The sequence below is a fragment of the Erinaceus europaeus genome, chromosome 17 (genome assembly GCF_950295315.1).
Source record: "Erinaceus europaeus chromosome 17, mEriEur2.1, whole genome shotgun sequence".
NCBI lineage: Eukaryota > Metazoa > Chordata > Mammalia > Eulipotyphla > Erinaceidae > Erinaceus > Erinaceus europaeus.
This window is the reverse complement of record NC_080178.1, coordinates 62,481,284-62,507,718: the sequence shown is the minus strand read 5'-3', so window position 1 is coordinate 62,507,718 and position 26,435 is coordinate 62,481,284. Positions and strand designations below refer to the sequence as shown.

General features: G+C 41.8%; 1 protein-coding gene across 1 annotated transcript in view; it reads left to right on the top strand.

Moving 5' to 3' along the window:
- The first annotated feature begins 7,256 nt into the window (after positions 1–7,256).
- RNF169 (ring finger protein 169) overlaps positions 7,257–26,435 on the top strand; it is a 75,261-nt gene continuing 56,082 nt past the window's right edge. Inside the window, exon 1 of the mRNA XM_060176833.1 lies at positions 7,257–7,810. Within this exon, the coding sequence (XP_060032816.1) occupies positions 7,309–7,810 (502 nt within the window). The 5' untranslated portion in view covers positions 7,257–7,308. The remainder of the gene's footprint in view (positions 7,811–26,435) is intronic.

Genomic DNA, 26,435 nt, shown 5'->3' with positions numbered 1-26,435 from the left:
AGCTGACTTCCCTGCTGACTGCATTCAAGTGAGTTTGTGACAGCCTCTTCCATTGTGGTCTGTGGTATGCGGTGGGGGCTTAAGGGAGAAAAAGCAACACATATAACCTGTCAAAGTAAGCTTCTTAGTTATGGAATATATTTGCCATGGAATACTACTCTGCAATAAAAAATGATACTGTGTCTTTTGGGACAAAATGGGTGGAACTGAAGGTGTTTATACTTAGCAAAATAAGTAGAGGTGAAAGATAACTACTGGATGGTTTCACTAATATACAGCATCTAGAACTAAAACACAAAAATTTGCAAACAGCAACAACACCACTACCTAGCCAGAACTAAACAAACTGTCTCTTAGACTTTGTGAGCACTGTGAGGGCAAGAGTAGATAGCATAATGGTTATACAAAGAGTCTCTCATGCTCCAGACTCCAAAGTCCCAGGTTCAATTCCCTGCACCACTGTAAGCCAGAGCTGATCAGTGCTCTGGTAAAAAAAAAAAAAAAAAGACATGGATTTATTTAAGGGGCCAGGCAGTGGCACACCTGGTTAAGTGCACACATTACAGTGTGCAAGGACCCAGGTTCAAGCCCCTGGTCACCACATGCAAGGGAAAGCTTTCTGAGTGGTGAAACAAGGCTGCAGGTGTCTTTCTGTCTTTCTCCCTCTTTGTCTCCCCTTCCCCCTCTCAATTTCTCTCTGTCTCTAACCAATAATAAATAAATAAAAATACTAAAGAGAGAGAGAGATAACTATGGTAGTTATCTTTGGGAGGGTGGGTATACAGAACTTGGGTGGTAGGTGTGGTGTGTAACACCACAGATCTCACAATCTTGTAAACCACTATTAATCTCAAATTTTAAAAATGGTTTGTATTGTAGGGGGCCATGGTGCAAAGCACAAGGACTGGCATAAGGATCCCAGTTTGAGCCCCCAGATCACCACCTTCAGGGGGGTCATTTCACAAGCAGTGAAGCGGGTCTGCGGTGTCTATCTTTCTCTATCCCTCTCTGTCTTCCTGTCCTCTCTGTCCTATCCAAACAATAGTAATAACAAGGGCAAAAAAAATGGGAAAAATGGCCTCAAGGAACAGTGGATTCATGGTGCAGGCACTGAGCCCCAGCGATAACCCTGGAGGCAAAAAAAAAAGTAAGCTTCTTTTTAAAAAATATTTATTCATTTATTCCCTTTGTTACCCCTATAGTTTTATTGTTATAGTTATTATTGTTGTTGTTATTGATGTTGTCATTGTTGGATAGGACAGAGAGAAATGGAGAGAGGAGGGGAAGACAGAGGGAGAGAAAGATAGACACCTGGGAGTTGGGCGGTAGCACAGTGTGTTAAGCACACGTGGTGCCAAGCGCAAGGACTGGCATAAGGATCCTGGTTAGAGGCCCCGGCTCCCCACCTGCAGGGGAGTTGCTTCACAGGTGGTGAGGCAGGTCTGCAGGTGTCTATCTTTCTCTCTCCCCTCTCTGTCTTCCCCTCCTCTCTCCATTTCTCTCTGTCCTATCCAACAATGACAACATCAACAACAACAATAATAACTACAACACTAATTTTAAAAAACAAGGGCAACAAAAGGGAAAAAATATATAGAGAAAGATAGACACCTGCAGACCTGCTTCACTGCCTGCAAAGTGACTGCCCTGCAGGTGGGGAGCTAGGGGCTCGAACTGGGATCCTTACACCGGTCCTTGCGCTTTGTACCACCTACTGCCCGACTCCCAGTAAGCTTCTTTTTATATTTTTAATTTTATTCTTCTTATTTTTAACTTATTTATTTATTATTGTATAGAGACAGAAATTGAGGAGGGAGGCAGAGATAAAGAGGGAAAGAGACAGAGAGACACCTGCAGCCCTGCTTCACACCACGAGTGAAGCTTTCCCCCTACAGGTAGGGACTGGGGGCTTAAACCCGTGTGCTTGCACACTGTGATGTGTGAACTTAACCAGGTGCCCCATAGCCTGGTCCCCCCCTTCAAATAAGCTTCTTAGTTTTTGTTTGGTTTCGTTTTTAAATTTACAAAGTATTTCTGGTAACCAGTTTCAGGTGATACTTCAAAAGCAACCGATCAATGTCTTTATCAGAATACTTGAATGCAACCTATAGAGACCATGGGCAACTTAAGAAAAAGGGACATTTCTGAAAGCATACAGGTTGTTGACAGGAAGAAGGCAGAGAAATCCAAGATGGGAAATGGGTTGCACCTTGGAAGGCCAGGTAGTAGGTTTCAGAGCCAAGTTCATGGCCCAGAAAACAGTCTACAATGGCCACAGGGACTGAAGTTGGGACACCATCCCCACCCACAACTACCATAAGGGACCCACTGCAGTTGGACACTTAATACCTCTGTGAATGTTTCTAAACTTATCTGTATCTTCCCATCACTCCCTGAAGATTCAGTGTTCCGATATGAGGTGCCACGTGACCAAGTCTGGGGCATTCATCCTGTCCTGGACATGAGAAGGGCAGAGAGAGGCATCACAACCTGCTTCAACTTCTGTTGTCATACCACTGCTGCAGAGACTTGGACTTCCCCCATGTACAAGGGAGGTTTGGATATGGGTGGCAAAATAAACAAAATGTTCACCATGGTCTCATCTTTCTGAATGGCTTTTCCTTTCTTGTTATCTTGTTTTTGTCTGTTATCTGTTATGAGTCTAATTCCAAGCTTATGGGTTTGCAACTTTAGAATCCCCCTTCTCTTCTCTTTCCCCCCACAGAGCTGCTGTAGTCAATGAGTCTGGATTTCTTAGAGTTGCTTTGTCTATCACAGCTACTGCCTTAATAAGATTAATTTGGCAATGGCATAAGTAATGAGACAAGAAGACTGGAATTTGGGAGTCAGATTTCTCAAATGCTAGACCTGGAAAAGACCTTTAAATTTATTAGAGTGCTTTTACGTAGAAGTATTTATGTATGACTTTAAAATCGATACATTGGCACCCTCCGTTAGGGGTCAGTGAGATTTTGGCATATGAGTGTTTCTAAAGCACATCACAGGTTGAGAGATGGTGAATTTTGATTCCTTTGATTTAAAGATGAGCAGAATCAGTCCTGCTTAAGATCACACCTCCTGCAAAAGGAAATCTGGTGTGTGTGTGTGGTGTGTGTGTGTGTGTGTGTGTGTGTGCGCGCGCGCTTTCTTTCTTTCTTTCTTTTCCTTTTTAGATAGAGGCAGAGAGACAGACAGAGCGAAGGAGGAAGGGGGAGGCTGGGTGGCAGTGCACCTGGTTGAGTGCATGTGTTATAATGTGCAAGGGCCCGGGTTTGAGCCCCCAGGCCCCACCTGCAGGGGGAAGGCTTTGCTAGTGGTGAAGCAGTGCAGAGTTGCAGGTGTCTGTCTCTCTCCCTTTCTATCTCCCCCTACCCTCTCAATTTCTGGCTTTCTCTATACAATAAATAAAGACAGTAACAAATTTATGGCAGTGGAGGAGGAGAATAGACAACAGTATGAGGTTTCCTTCAATGTAGTGGGGGCTGGCTTGAACCTGGGTAGCTCACATGGCAAAAGTAGCATACTATCTAGGTGAGTTATTCCACTGTGGCCACGGATCTCCTGTCCTTGTTAGTAATCAAGAAAGCAGGCTCCAGTTCTGTGGCTTAGCACCTGAAACAGTAAACTGACTTCAGGTTAAGAGTTCCAAATTGACAGGGGTGCCCACTATCACCAATACTATGCAACACAGTGTTGGACGTTCTTGCCATAGTGATCAGACAGATTGGAAGAGAAGAAACTCTCCCTATTTGCAGATGACATGATAGTATACATAGAAAAACCTAAGGAATCCTGCAAGAAGCTTTTGGAAATCATCAGGCAATACGGTAAGGTGTCAGGCTACAAAATTAATATACAAAAGTCAGTGGCATTCCTCTATGCAAACACCAAGTTAGAAGAAGACGAAATTCAGAAATGAAATCCTTTTACTATAGCAACAAAAAACAATAAGATGTCTAGGAATAAACCTAACCAAAGAAGTGAAAGACTTGTAGACTAAAAATTATGAGTCGCTACTCAAGGAAATAGAAAAAAAACACAAAGAAGTGGAAAGATATTCCATATTCATGGGTTGGAAGAACTAACATCATCAAAATGAATATACTACCCAGAGCCATCTACAAATTTAATGCTATCCCCATCAATATCCCAACCATATTTTTTAGGAGAATAGAAAAAATGCTACAAATGTTTATCTGGAACCAGAAAAGACCTAGAATTGCCAAAACAATCTTGAGAAGAAAGAACAGAACCGGAGGCATCACACTCCCAGATCTCAAATTGTATTATAGGGCCATTGTCATCAAAACTGCTTGGTACTGGAACATACAACTGAATAGAATTGAGAGCCTGGAAGTAAGCCCCCACACGTATGGGCATCTAATCTTTGACAAAGGTGCCCTAACTATTAAATGGGGAAAGCAGAGTCTCTTCAACAAATGGTGTTGGAAAAAATGGGTTGAAACATGCAGAAGAATAAAACTGAACCACTATATTTCACCAAACACAAAAGTAAATTCCAGGTGGATCGAGGACCTGAATGTTAGACCAGAAACTATTAGTTACTTAAAGGAAAATATTGGCAGAATTCTTTTCCACATAAATTTTAAAGGCATCTTCAATGAAATGAATCCAATTACAAAGAAGACTAAGGCAAGCATAAACCTATGGGACTACATCAAATTAAAAAGCTTCTGCACAGCAAAAGAAACCACTACCCAAACCAAGAGACCCCTCACAGAATGGGAGAAGATCTTTACATGCCATATATCAGATAAGAGTTTAATAAACAAAATATATACAGAGCTTACCAAACTCAACAACCCCATCCAAAAATGGGGAGAGGACATGGACAGAATATTCACCACAGGAGGGATCCAAAAGGCCGAGAAGCACATGAAAAAATGCTCCAAGTCTCTGATTGTCAGAGAAATGCAAATAAAGACAACAATGAGATACCACTTCACTCTTGTGAGAATGTCATACATCAGAAAAGGTAGCAGCAACAAATGCTGGAGAGGGTGTGGGGTCAAAGGAACCCTCCTGCACTGCTGGTGGGAATGTAAATTGGTCCAACCTCTGGGGAGAATAGTCTGGAGAACTCTCAGAAGGCTAGAAATGGACCTACTGTATGATCCTGCAATTCCTCTCCTGGGGATAGCTCCTAAGGAAGCCAACACACCCATCCAAAAAGATGTGTGTATACCTATGTTCATAGCAGTACAATTTGTAATAGCCAAAACCTGGAAGCAACCCAGCTGTCCAACAGATGGGTGGCTGAGCAAGTTACGGTATATATACACAATGGAATACTACTTAGCTATTAAAAATAGTGATTTCACCATTTTCAGCCCATCTTGGATGGAGCTTGAAGAAATCATGTTAAGTGAAATAAGTCAGAAACAGAAGGATGATCTCACTCTCAGGCAGAAGTTGAAAAACCAGATCAGAAGAGAAAACAGAAGTAGAACCTGAACTGGAATTGGCGTATTGCACCAAAGTAAAAGACTCTGGGGTGGGTGGGGAGAGTACAGGTCCTGGAAAAGGATGACAGAGGACCTAGTGGGGGTTGTATTGTTATGTGGAAAACTAGGAAATGTTATGCATGTACAAACTATTGTATTTATACTGTCGACTGTAAAACATTAATCCCCCAATAAAGAAATTTTTAAAAGAAGTTCCAAGCTGTCACAAGTGAATAGCACACACCAAGAGCCTCATTTATAATAGTAGTTGGCTATATCCCTGTATCATAACCTCCCTCGTCAGAAGTCTCAAGTGAAGAAATGTGAAGTTTCCATGGATGTAAAACAGTTGCTGTTATCTTCTACCTATCACCATTTCTTGGATAGGTTTACTGCCAGCTAAGGTGTGGTTCCCCCCCCCTTTCTTTCCTAAGCAAAAAAAAAAAAAAAACTCACAGAAAGCCAAGGCATTGATGTATTTCATACCATTTTACTGTTAAGATTTTGCTCTCCTTAGAAAACTTGGGCTTATAAAGATTCCCAAAAGGAAATGCTATTTAATACCTTCCTGCTCCAAATTTACCTAAATGTCAAAAATCAATGGGTAGGAGAAGTGCCACAGTAAAACCATCTCTCTGTCAAGAGAAAGGACCCACTTTTTCTCCTGTACCCTTTACATCCAGAAAGGGGGCTGGCATCAAAGTTTAAGCACGTGGCCCAAGCAGGGAAACTATGGTCAGAGCTGTTCTTTAGGAACCAACTCTGGGTTTTGGAGGACTGGTTGGGGGGAGACAATCTATAGAAGGTACTACAGTAATCTAGGTGAGAAATGATGAGAGTTGGCCAGTGGAAGTGGGAGGAAGAGAAGACGGGATAAAAGCAGTCGTGTTGGTGAGAAGAATGATAGGACTAAGAAACAGACAGGGTATGGAAGCTGAGGAAGTAGGAAGGTTTACTAGGTTTGAAGCTTGAAAAGCGGGAAGTATAGTATCATTATTTAAACGAGAGCTATGAGAAGAGTGGTTTTAAAGGGAGGAAGGTAGTACCTTTGGTATAGGAAGGATGCAAATATCCAAGCATATGTTCCCAGCAGGCAACTGAGCAAGTATGGTTAGACTTGGAGGTCTGAACTTGTAGATAGATACCACTTGGGGGTTTTCAGTGGGGAGAGTGTGAAATACACAGAGGGAGCAGGCCACAGGATATACAACTCAGGTCTGAGCCTAGAGGAGCATACACATTTCTAAGGCCAAAACAAGGGAGGAAGGCAGAACTTAAGGAAGGCTTGTGAGAAAAAGCACGGGGTGGGGTACAACATGGTTTTTGCCAGCCAAAAGAAGGGAGCTTCAAGAAGGGACATGGAAATGAGATATGGAATAAGTCGATATTTTTGGCAATAGCTGTAGGTCATGGTAGGCTTATTTCAAATCATAACAGCTACACCCCCTACCCACCCTCTCACTCCATAAAGGAAGCAAAGAGGTAGAATTGAGGATAATTCGTATATCCCCACTGACTTTAGTCTCAGTTATCCAGGATAAGCAAGTGTTGTTACTTCTAACTGCCATTCTGAATTTCCAAACAAACCCCCCTCCGTCCACAAGTTGGCTAGGTTCAGTAAGAGAAACCTCAGGCTGGCGGTGAAGACTCGCCACAGAAAGAATAACTAATACATATTAATGAGGCATCACTTCCCGCCAACCGAGTCCGGGAGCCTGTTCTCCAGGCTCTCCGGACCCCGCCCCTCATGAATATGCAGACGGACAGCCTGCCGCCGCGCCGCGCCGCCCCGCCCTCTACTCTTCTCCCTCGCAACGGACTCTCCCTTCAAACGGGAAGCAAGATGGCGGCGGCGGGTCCGCGCACTCGGGCCTCTTCTGCGGCAGCCGCGGCAGCTCTGAGTCGGCGGGGCCGGCGGGGCCGCTGTGACGAGATGGCGGCGGCGAAGACGGGGGCCTCGGGCCCGGCCTCCGGCTCTGCGCTGCTGGTGCTGCCGCCATCGTTGCTACAGCCGCCGCGACCGGAGGAGTCGGGCTGCGCCGGGTGCCTGGAGACCCCGGGGGAAGCGGCGGCCCTGCCGTGCGGCCACTCGCTGTGCCGAGGCTGTGCCCAGCGCGCCGCCGACGCGGCGGGTCCGGGCTGTCTCCGCTGCCGCGCCCGCGGCCCAGGCTGGGCCCGCCGTCGGGCCCGCGACGACGGCCAGGCCGCTGCGGAGCTCCTGGGCGAGTGCGCCCGCCGCGGCCAGCGGGAGCGCAGCCGCTCGCGTCGGGACGGGGACGGGGGCGCGGCCGCCGCCGCGGGGCCCAGGCCCGAGCAGGAGCCGCGCGCCGCGCCTGCGGAGCAAGGTGGAGCTTCCTCTCCTCTCACGGGGTCCCGAGCGAGGCCGGCCCGGGCGTGGGGGGTCCCGGCCTGACTCAACGCGGGTGGAGCCCTGGTTGGGGTTGGGACCCCGGCTGTGCTGTGCGGTGTCTGGTTTCTATATTTTGAACTTTGGAGGGGCGGGGGCTGGGAGTGGGAGGACCCAGTGCGTTATGGAGGCCAGAAGTTTGGAGCAACCTTCGCTTTCTGGAAAGGAGTTGGGGGCAGGTGGCACTTGGCGTGTGAACTTTTGCTGGGTCCCTAGAGCCTCAAACAAATATTGGAGTTAGTGGAGAACTGCTTGCAGAGATGTGTTTGGGACTTGACTGGGTCGGTGGGAACTGTGGAGTTTAGGGGACTGGATGCATTTGAGGCTTGTGAAGGGAACTTCCCAGACTTGAATAGAATAGAGTTTGAGAACATGAGCAGTTTCCACAGAATCTTGCAAATGCGTCCCAAACAGGGAGCCCGGCGCATAGTCGGCGCATAGTGGGGAAGCGGTACATGACAGCTATTTATAGCTGTAGTACTACTCACCATAAATCCTGTCGTGTCCGGCACAAACCAGCTGGATGGAGTTTAGAAATCCTGTAAACGGAGATTGATTGGCAGGAGCTGCTTCTATAGCAGTGGCAGTATAGGCTTCCTGTTCTCAGCCTGGAGCTTAAAAGTCTGTTGCGGGACCACTGCTTTCATCCTCTTTGCCTTTCTGCCCTGTTGAAAATACAAAACAAAATTGTATTACAACTTGGGACTGAGACAGTCAACAAAGCATATACAGCTCTTTGGATAAAAATGCTTCCCAAACAAGATTTTCGAGAAACATGATCAGGAAAGGCCATGCCTCTGCACGTTCTTGATTGGGATTCTGGCATATGTTGATTTTCAACAGGCAAGAAGAGGCACTGCTGGTGTGTGCAAGCGCTGTCCCTAGAAACTACAGGTTCCAGAATGCAGTTTGTTTGTTTTGAGTCAAGCAGTCGCACACCTGCCACTCCCTTAGGACTTAATTTCTTTTCTGTGCTTTGCTTTTTATGTTCCAGATAATGTTTTTTAAGATTTACAGCAGCCTTATCAGATAGGTGCTTTTTGTTTCCATTTTACAGTGAAACTGAGGCCCACAGCGGATAAGTAACTGGCCTATGAAGGGAAACCCAATTCTGTCTTGATTTCTCCTCAAATCAGGGATACAAGTCTCTCCAAAGAATCTACGTTGTGGATACTTAGTGTTGATCTCACTTTAAATTTAGAGATTGGTTTTAAAAAGACTTTCTTTGGCTACTCTGCTGCTGCTGCTATGGATTGGATAATCCAGTGGAGTAGAAATTTCTGTTTTTACTTACAAAGCCCATGCTCCCTTGCAGAATATCAAGTGTGAAATGGGAACCATGTAGTATCACTTGTTGATTTGTGTAATCATTTTTCCATAAAGAAGTTGATCATGAAGTGTTATCAGTGAACCAGCCAAATAGCTCTCTTGGATAGTGTGCTGCTTTGCTATGTGCACAACCCAGGTTGAAGCCTGACCCACACAACACTGGAGAAGATTTGGTGCTGTGGTCTCTTTTACACACTATCTAAATAAAAAAAAAAACTGAATAAGGGGAATTATACAAAATTGAGATTCCAGATTAGGACCCATTCGTTTCTACCACTTACTCTTTATGTGAGGATCATAACGAAAATATTTTTTAGGTGGTGCACCCCGCTAAGAGCACATAGTACAAAGTGCAGGGACTCAGGTGCAAGGATCCTGGTTGGAGGCTCTCCACGTGCAGGAGGTCGATTTACAAGTGGTGAAGCTGGTCTGCAGGTGTCTATCTTTTTCTTCCCCTCTATCTTCCCCATCTCTCTCGATTTCTCTCTGTCCTGTCCAATAAAATGGAAAAAATGGACTCCAGGAGCAGCGGATTTGTAGTGCTGGCACTCTCTTGATAACCCTGGAGGCAAAAAAAAAAAAAAAAAAGAAAAATTTTTTCATGACTGTCTTTTTGTTTGTTTAAGTGCACTGGGAGGGGGGAGTTCTAGAGCTGTTTGTGGTCTCTTTTTTTTACTTCTGTCTGGAGAAGAGAAAAAAAAATAGTCCTGGAGCTGTGAAGCTCTAGCAATGAAAAAAGAAAGTTCATTTTAAAAATACTGAGTGTGTACTATTTCATGCTTAAATCAAAGCATTATAGAAGACTATTGCTGAGTGGTACTTTGGCTATTTGTTTCAGCAGATTGAGCTTCTTAAAATAACAAAGTATTTTTGTTGTTAAAAGGTTTAACGGGAAGGTAGGACAGGAGTTAGATCATCTGAGTTCAAACCCCAGGCCAGCATGTAGGAGCACTATGCAAAGAGGAGGTTTCAAAAGTGGTGGAGTGGTGCTGTTGTCTCTTTGGCTTTCTTCCTCTCTGTCTCTCACTCTCTAAAATATCGAGTCTGCCAAGAATAGTAGGGTAATCCAGACACAGAGCCCCCATCAAAAATTCCTGGTGAGGAAAAAAAAAAAGAGAATGCATTCATATAGAAAAATAAGATAGGGAGTCGGGCGGTAGCGCAGCGGGTTAAGCGCACGTGACAAAGCGCAAGGACCGGCGTAAGGATCCCGCTTCGAGCCCCCGGCTCCCCACCTGCAGGGGAGTCGCTTCACAGGCGGTGAAGCAGGTCTGCAGGTGTCTGTCTTTCTCTTACCCTCTCAGTCTTCCCCTCCTCTCTCCATTTCTCTCTGTCCTATCCAACAACAACGACATCAGTAACAACAAAAATAATAACTACAACAACGAAACAATAAGGGCAACAAAAGAGACTAAATAAATAAATACAAAAAAATAAAAAAAAAAAAAGAAAAAGAAGATAAAATAGAAGTAGAGAGTAAAAATGTTCCTCCCAGGACTGCTGACAGCTCACTTGGATAGTGTGCTACTTTGCCCTGTGTGCAACCCAAGTTTAAGCCTGGCCCCCAGAGCATTGAAGGAAGCTTCAGTGTTGTGGCCTCTTTTATTCTCTATCTTAAGAAAAAGCAGCTTCTTCCTATTCCATTTTTTCATTTCCTACTCCTAGCAAAGATTCTAGTTCCAGTTTCTTTATGCTTACACATAAACATTTGAACATGTTTTATATACAAAAGATTGCATGTTATACAGATTGTTATGTAACTTTTAAAATAACAGTTCATAATCAAAATCTTTTTATATCAATACTTAGAAGTTTTCTTAATTCTACTTAACAGTTGCAAGAAATTTCATTGAATGACTGTGGACATTTAAATTATTCATTTCCATTTCTATTCTGACTTACAGAGAGGAAACAACTTAATTGTTTCCAAAAATCACAATGTAAAGTGTGTATGTGTGTCTCTTAGTGGAGAGGTCACTTACACATTTCGCCAGATTCTCAGTCACAGAAAAAAAGTTATTAATGATTGTTTTAATCAAGGCTTCCCATTCAGCAGAAGAGAGAAGTTGAGGACCTGACCAGAACAGAGTGACCCGCTAATGCTCATCTGAGTGAGTAATACATAACGGTTGAAAGGATAGCACATTCATAAAAGCTAAAATAAAACCTAATTTCCAGGTGCTCATGTGACTTTTTTTTAGTTGTTTTAGGGAATGAGCATTTGTGAAACCACTGAACAGCCTCCTGGCCCAATCTCCTCCATCCACCCACCCTACCTTCCTTCTGCCTCCACCTCCTCCTCCTTTTCTTGAGAGGGAAGGAAAAGAAGGAGAGAGAAGAGAGACCACAGCACTGCTTCACCTTGGTGCTGTCCAGGGTGTTCCCATGTAGTGCTGGGGCTCAAGACCAGGGCCTCATATCCAGCCAGGCATGTGTTCTATTAAATGAATTATATCCTGCCCCCCCCCACCCCTGACCGCATGAAGATTTATTTTAAAAGGAAAAACAGAAAATACTAGTTACATAAATATTTGCACTGTGCTTTTTTTTTTTTTTTACAAGTGAGGAGCACCAGAATTAGCCATTTTCAGTATGCTCAGAAGTATCATAACAGTGTTCTTTAGGCAAAGTTAGGTTAGATGATGAAAAATCAGGCTTGGGGGTCAGGCGGTGGCACAGTGGGTTGAGCGCATGTGGTGCAAAGCGCAAGGACCGCCTTAAGGATCCCGGTTTGAGCCCCCGGCTCCCCACCTGCAGGGGAGTCGCTTCACAGGTCTGCAGGTGTCTGTCTTTCTCTCCCCCTCTCTGTCATCCCCTCCTCTCTCCATTTCTCTCTGTCCTATCCAACAATGAACAACATCAACGATGGCAATAATAATAACCACAACGAAGCTGCAACAACAAGGGCAACAAAAGGGGGGAAAATGGCCTCCAGGAGCGGTGGATTCATGGTGCAGGCACCGAGCCCAGCAATAACCCTGGAGGAGGAAAAAAAAAAGATCAGGCTTACTTTAAAACACTAGAAATGAAATTTTGCAGTAAACACATTGATGCTTACTTTTTTTTTTTTTTTTTTTTTTTACCAGAGCACTGCTCAGCTCTGCCTTATGGTGGTGTGGGGAACTGAACCTGGGACTTGAGAGGCTCAGGCATGAAAGTCTCTTTGCATAACCATTATGCTATACCCCCACCCCTGATGCTTACTTTTTAAAAATTGTTACTGAGGGAGCCAGGTAGTGGTGTACTGGGATAAGTGCACTTAATATGAAGCATAGGGACCCATGCAAGGATCCTGGTTTGAGCTCCCAGCTCCCCACCTCAGGGGGATTGCTTCATAGGTGGTGAAGCTGGTCTGTAGGTGACTGTCTTTCTCTCCCCCTCTCTACCTTCCCCTCCACTCTCCTCTCAATTTCCCTCTCTCCTATCCAATGGAAAAAAATTTGTTATTGAAGCCTTATGACTCTTGGAATTGAATTATCTATGAAACTCAAGGTCAGCCAGAATTTTATGTTCTGAGTACCTATATGTAAAATATTTGAACCATCATGGGCAGAACTCAGCAAGTGGGTACTGAGAACCTGCTTTGAAATATTTAGAAATGATTTCTTTCCCTCATAGAACTTCTGAATTTCAAGACAGTCTTGATCCACTGATTTAGAAAACATTTACTACCTAAAAGTTCACAAGAAGATTTATACCTATTTATAAAGTAGTTAAACCTCGTTGATAATAACTAATGAAGTTTTAAAAGCCATTGTCTTTCGATTTGAAATCAAGTATCAGCATTCTAAGTTATACTGCCTTTAAACTTGAAACCAAGACTTTTTCCAGATGGTTCATTTTTTTGGCCCATTATTGGGGTTTCGTTGCTCTGGATGACTTTTTCAGACAGACTGACCGACCAGACAGGAAGAAACTATAGCACCAAAGCTCTTAAGTGTGGTGGGGGCTGAGCTTGAAACCTGTGTGGAGTGCAATGCAAAGCAGTGCACTTTAGGATAGTTCTGTTTCTTCTGTAATAATTGAAAAAAGGCTAGACAAAGCCTCAAAAATCTTTAAAATTGGGAATCAAACAAACTGAATTTGCAGTGTAAAGTGCACTTTAAAAATTGAATAGATTGGGCATGGAATGTAGCTCAGTGGTAGAAGGCATGCTTCCCATGTATAAAGTCCTGGGTTTGATCCCTAGCACTTGCATGTGCAATACACACACACACACACACACACACACAAAAAAAAAAAAAAAAAAAAAACTAGAAAACTGAATATATTCTTAAAAATTGAGTAGTGTCGGGGCTTGGGTGGTGGCGCACTGGGTTAAATGCACATAATACAAAGTGCAAGGGTCCCTGTTCGAGCTTCCTAGGGGGAGGGGGGTGGCTTCACAAGTGGTGAAGCAGGTATGCAAGTTTCTATCTTGCTCTACCCTTCTCTGTTTTCCAATCACCTCTCAATTCTCAATTTTTTCCTGTCCTATCCAATAAGGGGTGGGTGGGGGGCGGATGGCCACCAGGAGCAGTGGATTTGTAGTGCTGTCACTGAGCCCCAGCGATAACCCTAGAAGAAAAGGAAAAAAAAATTTTGAGTAGTGTCCTTTATCCTATCTCAACTTCCTTGTTCAATTAGGGTTAACACATATTTAAAAAATTTCCTCTTTCTCTGAAAAACAGGTAGTTCTGGTTTATTACTCAGTTGGCAAACAATGTTTGTTATGTGTGTAGCCCAAATTGCTTTTAGGAATAGTGAATAATGAAGTCATGTGACTGTAGTGTAAAAGGACAGGAATTCCCCTCTTCTTGTTTTTAAATATGTAAGATTTCTCAAGCATTTATCTGTAATGACACTTATTCCAGAATTTGAGAGTGTTCTAATTCTCATACTAATGTAAGAAAGAAATATTTGCCTTATGTTTTTTTTTCTTCAGCTTAGGTTGATATTACATTATCCTTAATTACTATTGAAGGAATAGCTCTGTTCTATAGAATTTAGGATAGAGCAGCAGGAACTTAGATTTGGTTTGTGCTCATTTACATTTTCACTCTGACTTACACAAGAGCTGTTTACCTTGAATTCATTTCTGTCTAAAATTGTTAAGTGTAGGATGCAGGGGATATGCCAAGTTTCATTCTAATTCAGTGAACATCTTGGGGCATGTCTTAGGACAGTACAATAAAGAAGATGGAGATTCTGGGAGGTAGCTCAGTGGCAAAACAGGATTTGTACATGAGGTCCCAGGTTTGATCCCTGACACTACATATGTCAGAGGTGGGAGGTGCTCTGGACTCCTTCATAAAAATCAAATAAATACATTTTTTTTTTAAACCAGAGCACTGCTTAGTTCTGTCTTATGGTAGGTAGTGCAGGGGACTGAATCTGGCACTTTGCAGCCTCAGGCAGGAGAGTCTCCTTGCATAACGATTATGCAATAAATCTTTTTAAAAGTATGTCCTAGAAGTATAGAGTGGGCTTAGAGTAGAATGGAGGAAACTAAAGGTACACACACACACACACACACACACACACACACACACACACACACAGTGGTTGGGGTGGTTGAGTGGAAGCTAGTTCACCCAGTAGATCACACACTTTTGCATGTATGAGAACCTGAGTTTGAGCCCCTGCTACCACATGGACACAGCTGCACCAAAGGAAACTTCATGGTGTTATGTCTTCTTGCACTCTCAACATTCTTCGCTTTGCTCCTCTTTTCTGTTCTTTCTTTCATGTATCTTTTTTCTTCCAGAGCACTGCTTAGCTCTGGCTTATGATGATGCTTAGGGATTGAACCTGGAACCTCGGCTGCTCAGGAATGAGATTCTCTTTGCATAACCATTATGCTATCTCCCCCAACCTCTTCTTGTTCTATCTGAAGTTAAAAGGAAGAATAAGAGTCTACCAAGAGTGGTAGTCTCACAGTCATGAAGCACCAGTGGCCAAAAATAAAGAAGAAAGAGAGGAGAGAGACAGACATACCTTGTTCTTTAAGATTTCAGTCTGCTTGGGGAAATACACATTCTCAAATAATAGAAGTGGTAAGTGAGATGAATGCATAACAACAGAGTATAGCAATGAGCTAACTGACATCCTGGAGAAAATCTGAGGAAGGCATTTAAACTATAAGTTGAAAAGAGTAGGAATTTACCAGATGGGAGAGGAGGAATGGCTGTTCCAGACATACAGGCCCTTGCTTTATTCAAAGGCTGACAAAAAGTTAATTATAGATGGACTGTGTGTCTGGAGTGGGGAAGGAGAAGATATTGCCAAAGTTAGCTCATAAAAGGCATTGTGTGCCATGCTGAAACAATTTGGAACTTTATTCCAAGTATGAAGTACCTGTCTTAAAGATTTTTAGGCCAGGTGGTGGCACACCTGGTTGAGCACACGTTACAATGTGCAAGGACCCGGGTTCGAGCCCCTGGTCCCCACCTGCAGGGGGAAAGCTTTGCAAGTGGTGAAGCAGGGCTGCAGGTGTTTATCTCTCTCCCTCTATGTCACCCTCTTCCCTCTTGATTTCTGGCTGTCTCTATCCAATAGATGAAAAAAAAAAGATTTTAAAAGTAATGGATTGACACTGTCATGATGTACTTTAGAAAGACCATTACTGGTTGGAATGTAGAAGCAAAATATGAGTGGAAACTAGAGCAAAGGAGACCAGTTGGAGGACTATTTTAGTAGTTCTGGCAAGAGATGGAAAAGGACTGAGGGGTGGCTGAGGGCAATAGAGCTAGGCAATAGAGTTACAAACAAAAATACAGCATAATTTTGTCTCAAAGTCAGTGTAGTTGGAAAAAATGGTATATAAACATGCATATAAAATGTGATAGACTAATTATGTGCAATAATAATGATAACGCAAGATATGATTATAGAAGATACTGTCAATAGGCCAGTTAATGGAGTTAAGTCTGGAGACAGACAAATTGGGTTTGAATTCCATCTCTGCTATTAATAACTACGTGTCACTGGGTATATTGCCTAATCTCTTTGTACCTCAGTTCCTAGTTTCAGAAAGGATACTAAGAGTAGCAAATAGTAACATTTTGACAATAACCATAGAGTCATTGTGAAAACCAAAATAAGCTATTTTAACACTTGGAATATAGCAGCTCAATGCATATATGCTCAGTAAGTGTTAGCTAGTTTCACAGACAACCAGCTTACACAGGTCAGGAGTGATTTTAGTGAAAAGCAGATATTTGACCATAAATAATCAGTAAGTGAAATGAAGATAGGATAAAGATGAGGGAAGCCTTCTTTCAAGACATGAGAGTGTGGAACTAGGAGAATTTTGGGCTTTGTAACTAGGAGTGGCTGGAAGAGAATATACTTAAGAGACTGTAGAAGTTAGCAGTTACTGGAGAATAGTGAACTTTGATTGCTAAATAGGGAGCATCCTGAAGAGTTTTATATTGGAGTGTATCATTTCCAAGAGGTCATTCCAGTGAGATGTGGTAGATAGCATGTAGGTTAGAAAAGTCCAAATTCTCTTTTAGCTGAGGTAAACTGAGATTCCTCTGTTACAAACAACTACAACATCCATAAGATAGGGAACAATATTTCTTTTAAATAAATTCTTGGAAAGAATGAAAAGTAAGGAAAACCTTTCTAGGTTCTAGAAACAAAAGTGGAGCTAAAAGCTGTAGAGGACTGAATAGGTGGAGTGAAGCATAACTTAATTTTTTTTTAATTTTTAAATTTATTTTCCCTTTTGTTGCCCTTTTTTTTATTGTTGATGTAGTTATTGATGTCGTCGTCATTGTTAGACAGGACAGAGAGAAATGGAGAGAGGAGGGGAAGGCAGAGGGGGGAGAGAAAGACAGAAACCTGTAGACCTGCTTCACCGCCAAGTGACCTGCTTCACCCTGCAAGTGGGGAGCTGGGGGCTCAAACCGGAATCTTACGTCTGTGCGCTTAACCCGCTGCGCTACCGCCCGACTCCCAACCTTCATTCTTCTATTCTTGGTGGAACACTAGAGCTCTACATGAGTTCTAACCATGTGGAAAAAAGAATCCAAACTAAGACCTTCCTGTAAAGCCAGAATTCTCCAAGATAAGACCTTCCTGTAAAGCCAGAATTCTCCAAGATACAAGGGTAGACTAGAGAAAAGATTTCCCACTGACCTGAAGCAATAAGAAATTTGTCTTGATTTACCTGGACTGGAGACAAAGAGGCAATGGTAAGAAAAGCTTCTCTGAGAAATTGAAATATAAGACCAATTTATATTTGGAATCCAAGTTTATATTACATTGTTCAGATACTCATTTCTATCTACGCTAAAAATTAATATATCGGATTGTTGGGGAAGTTATGATACATTTTAGCATAGAAAAACAAGAAAATACACCATAACTTTTCTGACAGCCCAATAGAAACTGGCTCCAAATTCTTGGAACCTGTTTCACCTGGAGAAAAACAGCATTTCAACAGGGTTACTCCTCTATCTGCACCACAGGGCTTCTAACAGAAGGAGTAATCCTTAGACAAGATGAACTTAATGACAATGTGTGAGGAAAGTTTTCTCAGAGACATCAGAAAAACACAGCAGAAGGATTATAGTTCTAAGAATTAGAATAGTAGATGAGAGTTTGCAATACTTAAATTACTAGTATATTTTAAGTGTCTTGAGATATTAAAAAGTTAATTCTAAGAAATGAGCAAGTGGTTATGAAATAGGTACATTTGAAAAAGGTTTTTTTTTTTTTCTTTTCATCTTTGGGACCTTGCATATGTGCAATTTCACCATCCCAGGAGGCCTTTTTTCAGATAGGTAGATAAATAGATATAAAGAGTGCAAGGGAGAGACATCATAGCATCAAAACTTCCTCCTGAGCCTTGGTATTCTTTTTAAATTTTTAAAAATATTTATTTATTCATTTTCCCTTTTTGTTGCCTTTGTTTTTTTAATTATTGTGGTTATTGTTGTTGTTATTGATGTCTTCGTTGTTGGATAGGATAGAGAGAAATGGAGAGAGGAGAGGGAGACAGAGGGGGAAAGAAAGACAGACACTTGCAGACCTGCTTCACCGCTTGTGAAGTGAGACTCCCCTGCAGGTGGGGAGCCGGGGGCTTGAACCGGGATCCTTATGCCAGTCCTTGTGCTTTGTGCCACCTGCGCTTAACCACTGCGCTACCGCCCGACTCCCGAGCCTTGGTATTCTTACATGATATGCCAGGACTAAAATAAGGGCCACCTTTATGGCACAGTAGGCACCCTACCAGGTGACCTATCTCTCTGGTCTGAGAAAAAAAGATTTAATGAAAATATGGTCATTGCAATAATTTTTATATGTATTTGTTTTTTATCTTTTTATATTTAATTAATTAGTTTTGCCAGAGCACTGCTCACTTTTGCCTTAAGGTGACGTAGGAGACTGACTCTGGGACCTTGGAGCCTCCAGCATGACAGGCTCTTTGAATAACCATTATGCTGTCTCCCCCACCCCAGCATTAGTTTTTAATTAGTTTTTAATTCAATAAATAAGTTAATAGTTACACAGATGAAGAGGCCATCTGGGAATTGGATAATGAGGTAATACCTGAGAAGGCAAAACAGTGAGATGGAGAGGTGAAGATCTATGAGGATAAGTCAAGAAAACTATCAGCAGTAATTCCAGAGTGAGAAACAGAATGAGAGAGACATGGAATTTGAAGAGATGATGTCGTAATATTTTGGAATTAGTAAAAAGACATTGAGCCCCTGAAAGAATTAAATAAAACAAACACCCAGCCACCCACACTAAGCACACTGCAGTGAAACTGCAGTGCATCAAAGACACTTATAAGTAACCTGATAGGAAAGCAAAAAGGAGCAGATGTCTCAAGTCAACAAGAGAGAAAGAAAAGGGAGCATCTTCTAACTGTAGGACATCTGCATTTCATTCCAGCTAAGTTACCACTCAAAATTGAGATCAAAATAAAAATGTCTTTGGACAAACAAAAATATGGAGAATTTGTCTCACTGTTTTTAAAAGAATTAATACTACACTTGAGAAGAAATAAGCATAAAGAAAAGGGAAATATAGAAGGCATGGTGCAAAACCAGTGCTGACTGTATAAAAGAAGAAATTCAGGTCCAAAAAGGATGACAGAGGACCTAGTGGGTTGTGTTATTATATGGAAAACAGAAATGTTATGCATGTACAAACTATTGTGTTTACTGTTGAATGTAAAACAATTCCCAATAAAGAAAAACAATAATTATGAAAGGCCAAAAGATAGCTTACAGATAGCGCACAACCTTACCATGCACAAGTGGGAGCGTCATGCAAGGAACAGAGGGAAGCTCCATAAATGGAGCAGTGCTGTGGCATGTGTGTGTATTTGAAAAGTATGTGAAATAGCTAATTCCCAAAAAACATATAATATTCTTCAGCTGACTGAAGAATAACTAGGAAATACGACTACAGGGACTGGGTGGTGGCACAGATGCTTGAGCGCACATTTTACAGTGCGCGAGGACCTGTGTTTAAGCCCCACCCTCCAGCCCCCATGAGCGGTAAAGTAGTGCTGCAGGTATCTCTCCCTCTCTTTCCCTTTCAGTTTCTGTCTCTAATGAATAAAATATTAAACACATCTTAAGAAAAAAGTAAAATGTAACAATTCAAGCCAGTAGTTAAATATTAACCTATTGGAGAACTAGTGCCCCTCCCCTTCAATTTCTCTCTGCCCTATCCAAAAAATTGAGAAAAAAAAAATTTAAAAGGCTACAAAAGCAGTGGAAGTGCAGGCACTGAGCCCCAGCAATAACCCTGGAGGCCAAAAGAGAGAGAGAAAGAGAGAGATAAACACCTGCAACATTGCTTTAATGCTCACAAAGCTTTGCCCTTGTGGGTGGGGACCAGGGGCTGGAACCTGGTCCTTGTGCATTGTGATACATACACTCAGTCAGGTGTGCCACCACCCAGCCCCAAATAAACTTGTATATGGTGAATGACATTTTTAAGAAGTGAGCCACAGGATTGGAGCATAGTTGCAATGAATAACTGACAGGTTAATGTCTACAGTATATACAGAACTACAAACCACAGAAATGTTCAGTAGAAGAATGGTGAGGAGGGAGTCAGGTGGTAGTGCAGCGGGTTAAGTGCATGTGGTGCAAAGCGCAAAGACTGGCATAAAGATCCCAGTTTGAGCCCCTGACTCCCCACCTTCAGGGGGGGGGTCACTTCATAGGCAGTGGAGCAGGTCTGCAGGTGTCTTTCTCCCCCCTTCTCTGTCTTCCCTGTCCTCCATTTCTCTCCTATCTAACAATGACGACATCAGTAATTACAACAATAAAAAACAAGGGCAACAAAAGGGAAAATAAGTATACAAATTTTAGAAAAAATAAAAATGGTGAGGACATTTGAATAAATGTGTCACAGATGAAGACTGGAGAAAGAAAACTTCTAAGAAGATGTCCAGTATCATTAGAAATCAGGGTAGTTAAAGTAAGTGTCCGGCAGACTGACATACTTTCTGATTCATTAACTAAAACTAATAACAGGGACCTATGTACTACTCAGGGAGAATAATGATTTTACAGAACAGTTTGGTTTTATCTGATAAATGGAAGAAGTATATTCCTTCTCACTTGGTGATTACATGAATAAGCACCCACTTCGGGAAATTTTATACATATACATAGGAGTTATAAAAAAAATAATGTTCATTATAGTGCTAAAGAAAAAGTAGAGCTATTCTGGATAGCAGAAGGGATAAAGGACAAATAATGGTTGATATCATTTGTCTCAACAGAGAAAATTATTAATGATTGTATATTTCACAGCCAGACTTTACTAGCTTTTTTCTAATGCATAAGACTAACTAGTCCCAGGTTCAATCCTTAGCACCACTATAAACTAGAGGTGAGCAGTTCAGTCCCCAGCACCATGATAAGTCAGAGCTGAGCAGTACTCTAGCAAAAACAAACAGCATATGGCTTCTTTATTTTTATTTTTTGCTACCAGGGTTATTGCTGCGTGCTCTTAGTGGCCATTTTTTCCTATTTATTTATTTATTTTTATTTGATAGGACAGAGAATTTGAGAGGGGAGGGAAAGAAAAACACTTGTAGCCCCTGCAGGTAGGCACTGGGGGCTTTACCCCTACCCTTTGTGCATCATAATGTATTTGCTCGACCTGGAGTACCACAATATATGGCTTTTTTTTTTTTTTTTGGTGAGACTTCTTTTTTTATTATCTTTATTTATTGGATAGAGACAGCCAGAAATTGGGAGGGAAGGGTGTGATAGGGAGAAAGACAAAGAGACACCTGTAGCACTGCTTCACTACTTGCAAAGCTTTCACCCTACAGGTGGGGATTGGGGGCTTGAACCTGGGTCCTTTTGCATTATAACGTGTGTTCAACTAGGTGCACCACCATCCAGCCCCAATATAGGGTTTTTTAATTATAAGAATTCTTAAAAATAAAGTAAAAAGTCTTGTATTTTCCTGATTCTTAGGATCCATTTTATGTTTAACATGTATATTTTAAAAAATATTTATTTATTTATTCCCTTTGTTGCCTTTTTTATTGTAGTTATTGTTGTTGTTATTGATGTCATCGTTGTTGGATAGGACAGAAAGAAATGGAGAGAGAAGGGGAAGACAGGGGGAGAGAAAGGTAAGACACCTGCAGACTTGCTTCACTGCTTGTGAAGCGACTCCCCTGCAGGTGGGGAGCTGAGGGCTTGAACCGGGACCCTTCTGTTGGTCCTTGTCCTTTGCGCCACATGTGCTTAACCTGCTGCACTACAGCCTGACTCCCTTACATGTAGATGTTTTAAAAAATAATTATTCAGGGAGTCGGGCGGTGGCGCGGTGGGTTAAGCGCACGTGGCGCAAAGCGCAGGGACCGGCGTAAGGATCCCAGTTCGAGCCCCCGGCTCCCCACCTGCCGGAGAGTCACTTCATGGGCGGTGAAGCAGGTCTGCAGGTGTCTATCTTTCTCTCCCCTCTCTCTCTGTCTTCCCCTCCTCTCTCCATTTCTCTCTGTTCTATCCAACAACAAAGCAACGTCAACAATGGCAATAATAACCGCAACGAGGCTGCAACAACTAGGGCAACAAAAAGGGGGGAAAATGGCCTCCAGGAGCGGTGGATTCATGGTGCAGGCACCAAGCCCAGCAATAACCCTGGAGGAAAAAAAAAATTCATTAATGGGTTGGAGAGATAGCAGAATAGTTATGCCTAAAAGATTCTCATACTGAGGCTCCAATATCCCAAGTTCACTCCTCAGTGCCTCCATAAGCCAAAGATGATCAGTGCTCTCTGAAAAATAAATAAATCAATAGTTAGTGGTAGGAGAGAGAGATAACCAGAACATCACTCTGGCCCATGTGATCTTAGGTATTGAACAATGGAGCTCATGCTTGAAAGACCACCACTTTATCTACTCTCAGACTAATGTAGGTATTTTTAGAGACTTAGAAGATTACAATGCCTCATGTCACATATGGTGTCTGAAATCCATTATTTTTAGGTCTCTTGTGGTCCTCTTATAATACAAGTATTTCTGAGAGTGGAGGATAAACTTGTTCACATATAGTAGAGGTGAGAACACCCGGGCCGTGGACTATAAGTCATTTGCTGTGACCCTGCCAAGGCAAATGGAGAGTTTTTCATTATTACAGCAGCACTAGATGCCAACTTTTAAGTTAATAATTATGTGTGACCTGAGAATGATACAAATGAACCTTGGCAGAAAAAGGTTCCTTACCCCTGATCTGTATAGTATGGAGACTTACCAAACTTAAGTACTTTTCCCTCCACTTTTCTACAACTCAAGAGAAAGTAGTCTCTTAAATAGTTAAATGTGATTTTTCTTTTCTTTCCTCAAAACAGTTTTTTCCTAGGCATGCTGGATGACTGAGGCTTTCCTACTCACGAACAGATTTACCATATTAACATGATTAAATATGATGATGCCAGCAGTATAAAGTTTAGTTTACTTAGTCTGATGCTGAAGGCTCTCTAATCTGGCCCCAATCTGCCTTTCTGGTCTTTGCACCTCCCCTATCCAAACATCCTGCTCCAGCAGAAAATATTCACTATCCAGCCTGCACACTTACATTTATTTTCTTAATTATAGTAAAAAAAAAATCAAACTTTGCCATCTTGCCAGTTCAATGATGGCATCACAATTTGATAGTACTTTTTTGCTTACATTGTGTTCTTCAGTGTTTTAAGGTTTGCCAGTTAGATACAGCTTCATTCCATCTTTTTAAAAACTCGCCTCTCCTCCCGAGTCCTTTTTTTCATCCCCTACAGCTTTCATTGCAATGTTTGCTTTAAGGTTCATCTGGAATTATTTTGTTGCAGTGCATCTTGTCATATCTCCGTAGTTATTTTAAACTTAATTAGTGGTAACTATTTCCATTTTTATACCATATATGATAATTTGATGTGTCAACACTGATATTCTCTTTGCTGCTTTTATAGTTACACTGCTCTTTTTGTATTACCGTCTCTGTTTAAAATTTTTTCTAATATTTATTCCCTTTTGTTGCCCTTGTTTTATTGTTGTAGCTGTTACTGATGTTGTTGTTGTTGGATAGGACAGAAAGGAATGGAGAGAGGAGGAGAAGACAGAGGGGGAGAGAAAGATAGTCTTTTGTGAAGCGACTCCCCTGCAGGTGGGGAGCCAGGGGTTTGAAAAGAGATCCTTCCACCAGTCCTTGCGCTTTGCGCCACCTGTGCATAACCCACTGTGCTACTGCCTGACTCCCCGTGTTATTACCATATCTATGTTAACTATTTTTTCATGTTTGAAATTACTTAAGTCTATAGAATTGCATCTTTTCTTTAAACTGTATGCTCATCTTATTAAAGCAATATTTACACTGTAAAAATTTTCTGTATAATTTTTTGGGGGGGCATACTAGGGTGTCTTCATGCTTGCATGACTTCACTCCTGGCAAACTTTTAACATATTTTGATAGCAAGAGACACACACATAGAGATAGACAGTGAGTGAGAGAGAGAGAGGAAGAGAAAGGCAGAGAGAGAGGAGAGAGAAGAAAGAGAGAGAGAGAGAGAGAGAGAGAGGAGAGGGTGCTATATAGCACCTGTTGTGCATGGTGCTCTATGTAGTGTTGGGAGCTCAAACCTGGGTCCTCACACATGGTAAAGTGTGTGCTTACTCAGTGAGCTATATCCTGGCTCCTTATTATATAGTTTTAATGGCAGAATGATAGTATATTGTATGAACTATTCACAATCTAACCACATCCTCACTCTGGGACATTTAATTTTCTCAGTTTTATTTTATTTTATTTTATTGCGATTAGAATACTAATGCAATGACAATCTTTTTACGTAAAGTTTTTTTTTTTCCATATTTTGGATTCCTTTCTTAGATTCCTAGATAATAAGTTATTAGACCAGAAGTTCTATTTTATAAGTCCTTGATATATATAGGTCATGACAGTGTGATCTGAGTCGTTTTCGTCAAGACTTTAAAACACATACACACACAACTCAGTGAAATTTAATGTAGTAGAAGTCCATAGTGTTAATTGTGTTATTTAACTAAGTAACCTTAGTTTTCTTTTTTCTGGACAGAAAGAGGGAGTGATAGATACAGGGAGATAGCACAACATCATTCTAGAGTGCCTTGTTGTCCATGGTGCTCCAAATGGTGCAAGGGTTTCAACCCAAGGCCTAACACTTGCTGTGGTTGTATGCTTTATCCAATGAACTATCTCCCAGGCCCTGGCTTACAATTCGATGTTAACATTTTATTAGCTTTTAGCTTTTTTCATTGCATATCCCTCTATTCCCAGGTCAACACTCCTTGTATTGTATGGTGTAAACTGTTACTTGTCTAGGGAAAGTTGGCAAATAAGAAGATACATTATTTTAAGACAGTTGGTACCTGTCATTTGTTGTGTGCACTGTGGAATTTAGTTTTATAACTGATATGTTAGTGGAACTATAGAATGTCGGTTTCTCCTTCCCTGGCAAGATTCTAAATCTCTTTGTGACATGAACCATACATTTTCCTACCTTTGTCATATCTTTCTTGACTTTCTCAATGAATAGTCTCTATTTCTATCTTCTCATTTCCCACTCAGTCTTTAATAACATCTCATGACTTCATCATGAAAATCTTGTCTTCTCCACTTCTTATGAGAATATAGATTTTACTTCTGAGTGTAGTGGAGCAGAATGTAGTGGACCAAAATTCCAGCTGAAAATAATAAGTCTGATTTAAAAAAAAACTATATGTAGCATTGGTAAGCTGCCAAGGCAGCCAGGACTGTAGACATTTGTGAATTCTTGGCAAAGGGGGAATGCAGCTAATAAGGGGCAGAAAAGCCAGAAAATCTTTCTTCATGGGGCAGGGGATATAAAAACTTGAGTTTAGGGCTGCCAAGACAACCAGAGCTTGAAAGCTGAGACCCAGAGACAAGAAGGTGTAGCCCTCCTTATGCCTTGCCACTTCATTTCTTTCCACCTGTTTTTTCTCTCTTGAGACATCTGCTGATTCTTAATCTGTAGAGGTTGAGAGGCTAAGAGGTCCTTACAAAATGCTACTAAAAAGCAAAGTACTCTTAGTTGTTCATGTTGAAGAGGAAATAGTTTAAAACCTTTCAAGGAAGGCAGACTTGGTAAACAACTCAGACTCTGAAAGGCTATAAACTAGGGTGGAAAGGGCTTTGTGAGATTTACAAAGGTTACAGTTAGACCTGCAGCAGCTCAGGACCTGATTTTGTGAGGTGATTTATCCCCTTTCTAATCGTCAGTGAATGTGATTGATCTTTAGGAGTAGAACATCATTCAGAGTCTATGTAGTTTTTCATACAGTGAATTGCATTCTATCAAAAATTATCAGAAACCAAGAAATCAGGGCCAGGGAGATAGTGAAGTGGTAGCATACAGGGCTTGCATGCAACATCCCAACTTGCTGAGTGATGTTCTAGTGAAACCACAACAAAAGAAACCAGACCATGAATGGAAACAGACATTATAGACTCATGGTGGGTGTGAGAGAGAGCACATACTTAATCAGTTTCTAATCAAAGGGTGTTATATCATGCCTATAGTATTGTGAGTGATCTGTAGGGAGCATAGTATTTTAAAAACATTTTCAATGGGTGGGTAGGTAGCACGATGGTTATGTAAAAAGACTTTCATTTCTGAGCATCAGAGATCCCAGGTTCAATTCCCAGCACCACCATAAACCAGAGCTGAGAAGTGCTTTGTGCTTTGGTAAAAGAAAGAAAGAAAGAAAGAAAGAAAGAAAGAAA